The 9864-nt window shown below is 38.8% G+C and overlaps 1 protein-coding gene across 1 annotated transcript in view; it reads left to right on the top strand.

The window, feature by feature from the left end:
* Positions 1 to 871: 871 nt before the first annotated feature.
* Positions 872 to 9864, top strand: part of STYX (serine/threonine/tyrosine interacting protein) — a 45266-nt gene continuing 36273 nt past the window's right edge. Inside the window, exon 1 of the mRNA XM_065940228.1 lies at positions 872 to 1223. Coding sequence (XP_065796300.1) covers positions 1167 to 1223 — 57 coding nt within the window. The 5' untranslated portion in view covers positions 872 to 1166. The remainder of the gene's footprint in view (positions 1224 to 9864) is intronic.

The following is a 9864-nucleotide window of genomic DNA, read 5'->3' as shown; positions in this document are numbered from 1 at the left end:
GTGGGGGGGTGTTTTTTAAAGAGTAAGTTTGGTGTACAAATATTGAACGTTTAAGTGTGGGTTCTTACACTAATCTTAATTTTCTTCATCTGTTTAAAAACAAAAAAGATACCATTATCTCTCTAGACCCAGAGAAAGTGTTATATACCTGAACTTTATTAACAGTATAGTATTAACTGATTCAAACTCCTTTTTTTTTTAAACTTCTTTTAAAAAGATATTCAAAGCCATATAGTTTATAGTTTAATAATACGTTGAAGTGTAATAAGCTTAAAATTAAAGAGACCGTCAGTATTATGTACAAATTATTATGAATTATTCTTATTTAAGATTTTTTCTTGATATTTTCCAGTTGTCATATTCCCAGGTATTGTTAAAAGTACACCGTTTCGATTTGCTTAAAAGTGATAGTATTTTATTCTCTGTGTGGCATTACATAATTTTCAGGTGAACTCTTCATTACTCTTGGTACCTCACCACAGATTGCGCAGGATTCTCAAGAGGGGAGAAAACTATAGTTTCCTTTCGTATGCCAGTTTATGGTGACTAGGATGTATCCCGGTTCTTACACCCAAGTAGGGATTTGCGTTGGATCCGGAAAGGGCAGAGTTGTTTCAGATTATCCCACTGCCTTTCCCAGGACCGTCCTCCGTTCTCCCTCCTGCGGCAGCCCCACCTCCTCCACACCCAGCGAGCTCCCGCCCGGGCGCCTCCAGGGCCCCGCCCCCCCCGCGTCTGCGCGCTCGCGAAGGGGCGGGGCGGCGGCGCGCTGACACCTGGCGGCCGCAGTGGGGGCGGGCCGAAGGCAAGCGTAGGCTGGGATTGGCTGGGCTGGCGCGGGGACGGCGGGAGGGGGAAGGAAGGGAGACGGTTGTAGGGCTCGTGTTGGTGCTAGAGCCTGGGCGGCCTGAGGGGCGCGGAAGCACGGGGGGGAGGAAGACGGCAGCAGCATGGCGGCCGGGTACGAGCCGCCCAACCCTCTTCCCGGCTGTCGCCGCCGGAGTCGTCGAGACCCTATAGTCTTCGTGTGTTAGTTGTAAGCCCGCTGCCTCCCGGTCAGTCCTCCAGTCTACCTTTCCTTTCACCGCCACTGCCTGCCCGAGGGTCGGCCGGCGGGTAACTCCCACTCCTATCCGGCCCCACCCACAAACCCACGGGCCAGGACCATGGAGGACGTGAAGCTGGAGTTCCCCTCGCTCCCACAGTGCAAAGAAGACGCCGAGGTGAGTCTGTCAGTGACTAACACGCACAGGCCTCTGTGGCTCTTCGCCGAGGGGTGGACCCCAGGCCCCAACCGCCCGAGCCTTCACCTACCGGTAGCCTTCACCTACTGGCAGGTCCTGAGGGCGTCTCGGGACCCCGGGGCGGAGTCTCGCGCTTTGGGGCCGTCTGCCCCTGCCGCGGATCCCTGAGTTCCTCTTCCCTTCCGGAGACGCCGGGGCCGGGTCTGGTCTACTTACTTAAGTCCTTTTTCCCTCAGATTCGGCGTCGAGGATTTACTTGAAGTAAGGTTACCCTTTTATTGCCAAAGCAATGCAAGGGTATGTTTTTAATCTCATTTTGAGGGATAATCTTTGGTGTCATCGATGGACTTGTGGGACACATGAGCCCACGTGTGGAATTGATGTGGGGCCTGAACTTGGAAGTGTGCCTTCAACAAGTTTCTCGAAGTAGTTGGTTTGATTTGATTTTTGCTGTTTTTGAGGCAAGCCATGATTATCAGAGTAAAATGTCACGAGACTAACTCATTTGAATCTGAAAACTTCAGTCAAAACACTTGCCCTTTGGAGGGAAATTAATATGGGGAATAAAATTCTTTATAACTTGGTCTCCTGATTTCTAACTCGGGGTTCTTTTTATCCCACCTTACAACTTCTCCCCCTAAAGTGTGTATTGAGTTTTCCCTCATCTATTCCTAGTTTAAAATACTTTATGGTATTGGAGAATACTAAATTAGAATTTTTCTGAAGATTGAATGCACTCTAGTAGTCTCAAGAAAGAAATGTTTAATTTTTACTTTTAGGAGATCATTCAGTTTATGGCAGGTATTCATTCTATTGATGTCTTTTGTGGTTCACGTTTTTTTAATTGGGGGGGATTATTTGCTTGTGATGATAATCCTTGAGAATTTCATGTTTTAAGAGTAGACTCAAATAGGAAAAAGAAAAGGTAGAATATAGGTTAGGTTAAAAATGATTTTATACTTTTTTCTTTTATATGGAATAATGTGAATGAAGATTATGCTTTTATATCCTTGAAATGATTCAATAATTTCAACACTAGGCAACCTTAGAAATAATGTAGAGCTTTCCCACTTTTAAGGTGAAAAAATTGTAGCTTACTAAGAATAAATGGTATTCCTAGTGCACCTTGATCTCCTCGTTCTTAATTCATTGTCTTTTTAAATACACCTCAATTCTTTCCTGTTCTAGTCTTAATAGTTCTAGTTTAAAATGTTTACAGACTTTGCATCTAATCTCTTATTGTATAAATAATATATCTTATCCTTGCAAAGATTGTAAAAATCTTAGTGAGGAATACAGCTTACTTCTTTCCTGCTTGCTGCTTTCCTGTGTTGGAGAGAAGTAATACTTAACCCTAGTACATAATGATGTTCATATCATCTACTGAAAGCCAGTTCTTTCCTTATTCTGTAGCATTGGTTGGTTGTTATCTGTTATCTGTTACAAGTGACAGAAACCAGAGGAGCTTAAGCAAGAAAGAAAAGAAGTAACTAAATCCAGAAAATTTGGAGTGCAAACTGGTCTCAGAGACTTGACTAGACACTATTAAAATAGCAGTACTGCCCCTGCCATTCATTAATGCTTGTCTCTATTTTCTGTCAAGATCTGTTCTTTTTCTTGGGCTTCTCCACAGGTATGAAGTTTAGCCATCAGTTGCTTGAAGATCAGACCCTTAGAGCATTCACATTAAGGGGGAAAAGTGCCTTTCTGTAAGCTTTAGTGTTTAAAATCTAGTGGATTGGCTTATCCTTGGGATCAGTCAGGAGAGCCAGAAAGGGGTGAATACAGTGAAGGATCCAGTCTAGGTCACAAACTTCCTGGGCTAAGGGGACTGAAGTTTATCATTGGTAGCCCTCCCACCAAGCTGATAGGAGCATTTCACAGAAGATGGAAGGTGCTTTTTGGCCAGACAGAACTATAAATAACCATAAATAGGGTATCTAGTTAATTACACATGATAAAGTGACTAATATAACAGAATGTTAATTTTTTAATTTCCAGTGAAATATGTAAAGTGGCAAATGGTCTTACACGATTATGGTGACCAGCCAGCATAGTTTTTTCCACATAGGAAGCACTCCCAATCACATTCCAGTCTTGGCTTAAGGAAAAAATTCAAGTACAGTGATTTCAGTGAAGACTGTTAATGATTGATGAAATCAGGATATGATAACTTTATGATCCTGTCACCTCTATAAAAATATTACTTCCAAGTTTCTTGAAATACTGGATAGAGCACTCTTCCCAGGATGGTTGCTAGCAAAAATTTAGATCAGCTTGCAAAAAGATTGTCATTCCTTTAAAATTCCTGTAATTTCCCGTTGTTTTGAGAATGAAGTTCAAGCCCTTAATGTCATCAGCATAGTCCTCTGTGAACTGGCATCACTTGCCTCTCTCAATTGTGTTATGAACGACTCTTCCCCTTGCTCCATTTGGGCCCTATCCATAGTCACCTTCTCTCTGTTTCTGGAATGCTTCTATGTTTTTCTCCCTACCTCAGGAGCTTTAAGCTACAATTTTCCCCTGCCATGACTGCCAGCACATTCCCCTTGGCCTCTCCTGATTAACTACTTAACTCTTGGGCTAGATCCCACTTGAGGCATCATTTCTTCAGAGAAGCTTTTCCTGATTTTGCCAATTCCTTGTGTCCACTCTCCCATCTCCAGATTAATTCAATCCCCAGGTTTCTAAGCTTCTGTAAGCACTTGTTGGACTTCCCCAGTGGCTTAGCTGTAAAGAATCTGCCTGCAATGCAGGATACTCAGGTTTCATTACTGGGTTGGGAGGATTTCCTGGAGAAAGAAATGGCAACCCACTGCAATATTCTTGCCTGCCAAATCCCGTGGACAGAGGAGCCTGGTGGGCTAGAGGAGTCCATGGGATCACAAAGAGTCGGGAATCACTGAGCAACTAAACAACAAGAGTAGGATCACTCAAGGAACTTTTAAAAAATAACCAAGCCTGGGCTTTTCTGAGTTAGTTGGTTTAAGATGGAACTAGATAATTCCAGTGGCAGTTAGGTTTAGAAATAACTGATTTGGAAGCATCTTACTTAAATACATCTCTATTTTCCATATCCTCCCAACCCTCTCATTTTTAAAGTAAAAATCTCTTTTTTTTTTTCCATTTATTTTTATTAGTTGGAGGCTAATTACTTTACAGTACTGTAGTGGTTTTTGCCATACATTGACATGAATCAGCCATGGATTTACATGTATTCCCCATCCCGATCCCCCCTCTCACCTCCCTTTCCACCCGATCCCTCTGGGTCTTCCCAGTGCACCAGCCCCGAGCACTTGTCTCATGCATCCAACCTGGGCTGGTGATCTGTTTCACCCTTGATAATATACATGTTTCGATGCTGTTCTCTCGAAACATCCCATCCTCACCTTCTCCCACAGAGTCCAAAAGTCTGTTCTGTACGTTTGTGTCTCTTTTTCTATCTTGCATATAGGGTTATCGTTACCATCTTTCTAAATTCCATATATATGTGTTAGTATACTGTATTGGTCTTTTTATCTTTCTGGCTTACTTCACTCTGTATGATGGGCTCCAGTTTCATCCATCTCATCAGAACTGATTCAAATGAATTCTTTTTAATGGCTGAGTAATATTCCATGGTGTATATTTACCACAGCTTCCTTATCCATTCGTCTGCTGATCGACATCTAGGTTGCTTCCATGTCCTGGCTGTTATAAACAGTGCTGCGATGAACATTGAGGTGCATATGTCTCTTTCAGATCTGGTTTCCTCGGTGTGTATGCCCAGGAGTGGGATTGCTGGGTCATATGGCAGTTCTATTTCCAGTTTTTTAAGAAATCTATCTCCACACTGTTTTCCATAGTGGCTGTACTAGTTTGCGTTCCCACCAGCAGTGTAAGAGGGTTCCCTTTTCTCCACACCCTCTCCAGCATTTATTGCTTGTAGATAGCAGCCATCCTGCCTGGCGTGTAATGGTACCTCATTGTGGTTTTGATTTGCATTTCTCTGATAATGAGTGATGTTGAGCATCTTTTCATGTGTTTGTTAGCCATCTGTATGTCTTCTTTGGAGAAATGTCTGTTTAGTTCTTTGGCCCATTTTTTGATTGGGCCATTTATTTTTCTGAAATTGAGGTTCAGGAGTTGCTTGTATATTTTTGAGAGTAATCCTTTGTCTGTTTCCTCATTTGCTATTATTTTCTCCCAGTCTGAGGGCTGTCTTTTCACCTGGCTTATAGTTTCCTTTGTTGTGCAAAAGCTTTTAAGTTTAATTAGGTCCCATTTGTTTATTTTTGCTTTTATTTCCAATATTCTGGGAGGTGGGTCATAGAGGATCCTGCTGCGATTTATGTCGGAGAGTGTTTTGCCTATGTTCTCCTCTAGGAGTTTTATAGTTTCTGGTCTTACATTTAGATCTTTAATCCATTTGAAGTTTTATTTTTGTGTATGGTGTTAGAAAGTGTTCTAGTTTCATTCTTTTACAAGTGGTTGACCAGTTTTCCCAGCACCACTTGTTAAAGGGGTTGTCTTTTTTCCATTGTATATCCTTGCCTCCTTTGTCAAAGGTAAGGTGTCCATAGATTCGTGGATTCATCTCTGGGCTTTCTATTCTGTTCCATTGATCTATATTTCTGTCTTTGTGCCAGTACCATACTGTCTTGATGACTGTGGCTTTGTAGTAGAGTCTGAAGTCAGGCAGGTTGATTCCTCCAGTTCCATTCTTCTTTCTCAAGATTGCTTTGGCTATTTGAGGTTTTTAGTATTTCCATACAAATTGTGAAATTATTTGTTCTAGTTCTGTGAAAAATACCGTTGGTAGCTTGATAGGGATTGCATTGAATCTATAGATTGCTTTGGGTAGAGTAGTCATTTTGACAATATTGATTCTTCCAGTCCATGAACACGGTAATTATTTCTCCATCTGTTTGTGTCCTCTTTGATTTCTTTCATCAGTGTTTTATAGTTTTCTATGTATAGGTCTTTTGTTTCTTTAGATAGATATACTCCTAAGTATTTTATTCTTATTGTTGCAATGGTGAATGGTATTGTTTCCTTAATTTCTCTTTCTGTTTTCTCATTGTTAGTGTATAGGAATGCAAGGGATTTCTGTGTGTTAATTTTATATCCTGCAACTTTATGGGCTAGGCCAGGAATCTAAAGGAAAGAGGTTACTCTGAAGAGGACCTTTTTTGGGCGGCGGGGGAGGTGAGAGAAACTATAATACTACTTTTTCTGTTTCGTGAAGTGTCCCAGCTCGGGTATAGTATTCTGATTTTTTTTTTAACTGCCCCAACCTGTTGTTTAAACAGTCCTCTTGGTATTTCCAAACGTTATTTTCAACCAGCCTAAGGCTATATCTTTTGGTACATTTATTTGTTTCTTGGTCTTTGAACATTTTTATAGCATTTTTCCTGTCCCTTAAGTGTGATTTTATAGGTCATGTAATTGCATATGTTTGAGAAGAAGAGAGCCTGAAAGATGTTTTAATATGTGGTATCTTCTAGCTCATATTGATTGAATGATTTTCACTTGTGAATTCCCATCAGAAGCATAGTGTGTTTCACAATTAGGGATATTTTGGCTTAACTGGCTTGCTTTGGTTTGAGAAACATAGTTGGACTGCTTGGCTAATCAGCAGAGTTTGGGAAATTGATTCTACTAATTAATTACAGGAGTAACTCAAAATACATCATATCAGTTATAATGAGAGTCTGCCTTATTAATACTTCCATTTCTAAAGAGGTGGATTTTTGAAACAATGTGGGCAGGCTGAGATTAAGATTGAGTGTGATATATGCAAGACTTGGTTGTTAGATACATGTTCAGACAGATACATGTCTGGTAGAGCAACACTGTGAGCGTAAATGACTGAAAGTCCTGATCTAAAGGCAGAATTGGTAGACAAGGCAAGTTTAAGATTTGTTCTGTAGGTAGTAATCAGGCTAGATAGACAAAGAAGGTAACTCCTGAGATCAGGATCTGATGCTGGCACCAGGAAATGCTCCAAATGAAATTTTCTATGAGAAAAAACGTTCTAGGTTTCAAAGGAGCAATGCATGTTGCAGCAAGTCATGTAACAGGTGAATAGGAGTAATTTTTCATTCTCGTCTATACAGCTTGCTTCTTACTCCTTTAATATCTCTTCTGTAAATACAGCATACATGTTCTACCAAATACAACCTTTTTTTTTTCTTCCATTTATTTTTATTAGTTGGAGGCTAATTACTACCAAATACAACCTTATGAGAAGCTCAAAATTTATTTGAAGCCTCTTGTTTCACTTAAAAATTCGTGTAAATTTTGACTTCTCCATATGTTCATGTTTGTTTTAAGATGAATGTTCTAAGTTAGTGGTCAGTGAAAATATTTTTTTCCTCGGGGGGATTGGGAGGGGTGGAATTTATGATAAAGTTGACACACCAGAAAGAAGCACATGTTTATCCTGTGGCTTTAAGTGCCATCAGGTATATTGTCTCATATCCCCTGGAATATATGTACACCACTTCTCTATATATGTTCCTGTGTTTTTCTTCTTTTGTCACACATGATGTAGAGATTTCAGTTTTGGTAAATTCAAAGGTACACATTTCCTTAATCACATTCTTTCTTACAACTCTGGCAAGTTTTTTTCAAGAATATAAGGCTGCTAGAGAATCTTTAAAAAAAAAAAAAAAAGGTAAGATCCATAGAGTCTGGTGCCATGAATCTCCTCAGTGCATGTTCTGTGCAGGTACTGTGCTCAATGGTTAAGGGTTCTGTGACTAAGATGACAAAAGTATTTGACTTGTTTAAAAAATTTTCAATATAAAAAGTTTATAATGATAAGTTATAAAAGCAGATAAACATTCAGTTTGTACAGTTTGATTATTTACCCCTCTATAGTTTTTTCTGTTCTGTTAATCTGTATAATCACAATCTTATGTAGTCTATATTTGTTAAAATATAACTATATATTTGCTTATAGTTCCTTCTTACTTTGAGAGACTCTATAGTGTAGTGATGAATAGAATGGACTCTATAGAGTCAGACTACTTGAACTTGAAGTCAGGTTATATAGGCTCTCAGTGCCTAAAATAGAAATGTAAAATAGAGACAGCAGTACTTTTTCTTCAAAAAAACATATTTTAGATGTTCTTTTAATAAGAGTCTGCTGGTAGTACACTCTTTTTGTTTGTTTGTATGGAATTGTCTTATTTCATTCTTGTTCTTGAAAGATGATTTTCTCAATATGTATCCTAGACTACCAATTACTTATTTCACCACTTTGAATGTATTACTCTCTGTCTTCTGGCGTTCCATTCTTATAGTTGAGAAATCAGTCAGTTGAATTGTCTTTTCTTTATATGTAACCTTTGTTACTTATAACCTTTGTCCGGATTCCCTCTTTTTTTTTTGATAGAGATAAAATTTACATAGAGTATAATGCAGATATTATGTACAGTCAGTGAGTTTTGTTAAATATATACACCAGTGTTTAATGCTTCTATCAAGATATAGACCATTTCTCCCAACATAGGAAGTTATCTCATGTTTCCAAGCAACCCCTACCACACCCCATGTTAGGCAATGAATATTATGATTTCTATTACCATAGTGTAGTTTGTTCAGTTCTTGAACTTCATATAAATGGAATCATGCAAAAGAGACTGTTTTGTTTATGACTTTTTTCACTGATCATACTATCTGTGAAGTTCATCTCTGTTGTGTTTATGAGTTGTTGATTCTTTTTTATTGCTGAGTACTATTTCATTGTATGAGTATACTGTGTATAGACATTTGGGTTATTTGGGGTTATGATGAATAAAGCTGCTTTGAATATTTTTGTACAAGTCTTTTTGGTGGACATATGTTTTCATTTCTCTTTAGCAAATCTTTGTTAAGAATTGCTCAATTAATAGAGTAGGTATATTAGTAGTATTTCATTTTATACTCCTGTCAGCAGTGTTTGAGAGTCCCACTGGCTCCGCATCAGCTCTAACATATATAGTACTGTCACTTTTTAACCTTAGTCATTAGTGGGTATGTAGTGGTTTTAATTTGAATTTCCTTAATGACTGACTAATGATGGTGAGCATGTTTTCATGTGATATTGGCCTTTTAGTTATCTTCCATGAGATGTCTATTCACTTATTTTCCCATTTTAAAAATTAGATTTTCACTTTATTGTTGGTATTTTGTATTTTGGATACAAGTCTTTTGTTGGATATATGTACTACAAATATTTTCTTTCAGTTTGTGGCTTGATCTTTTGTTTTCTTAGCAGTATATTTCAGTGATCAGAATTTTTTTTAATTATTTTTATTTTGATCAGAATTTTTTAATCTTCATGAAATCAAATTTAAATTGTTTTTCCTTTGTGCTTAGTACCTTTTGTGCCCTCTTTAAGACATTGTTCCTTTTCCCAAGGTTGCAGATATTCTTCTATGTTTTCTTCTAGAAATTATATCATTTTTGCATTTATGTTTACACGCAAACACACATACTGTTTTTTCATTCATTCAACAATTATTGAGTGCCCACTGGCTTCCCCAGGTGGCATTAGTGGTAAAGAACCCACCTGCCAATGCAGGAGATGGAAGGTAGGTTTGATCCCTGGGTTGGGAAGATCCCTGAAAGAGGAAATGACAGCCCACTACGG

The sequence above is a fragment of the Muntiacus reevesi genome, chromosome 7 (genome assembly GCF_963930625.1).
Source record: "Muntiacus reevesi chromosome 7, mMunRee1.1, whole genome shotgun sequence".
NCBI classification, from domain to species: domain Eukaryota; kingdom Metazoa; phylum Chordata; class Mammalia; order Artiodactyla; family Cervidae; genus Muntiacus; species Muntiacus reevesi.
Note: the sequence above shows the minus strand (reverse complement) of the source record. Positions and strands in the feature narration are given on the sequence as shown.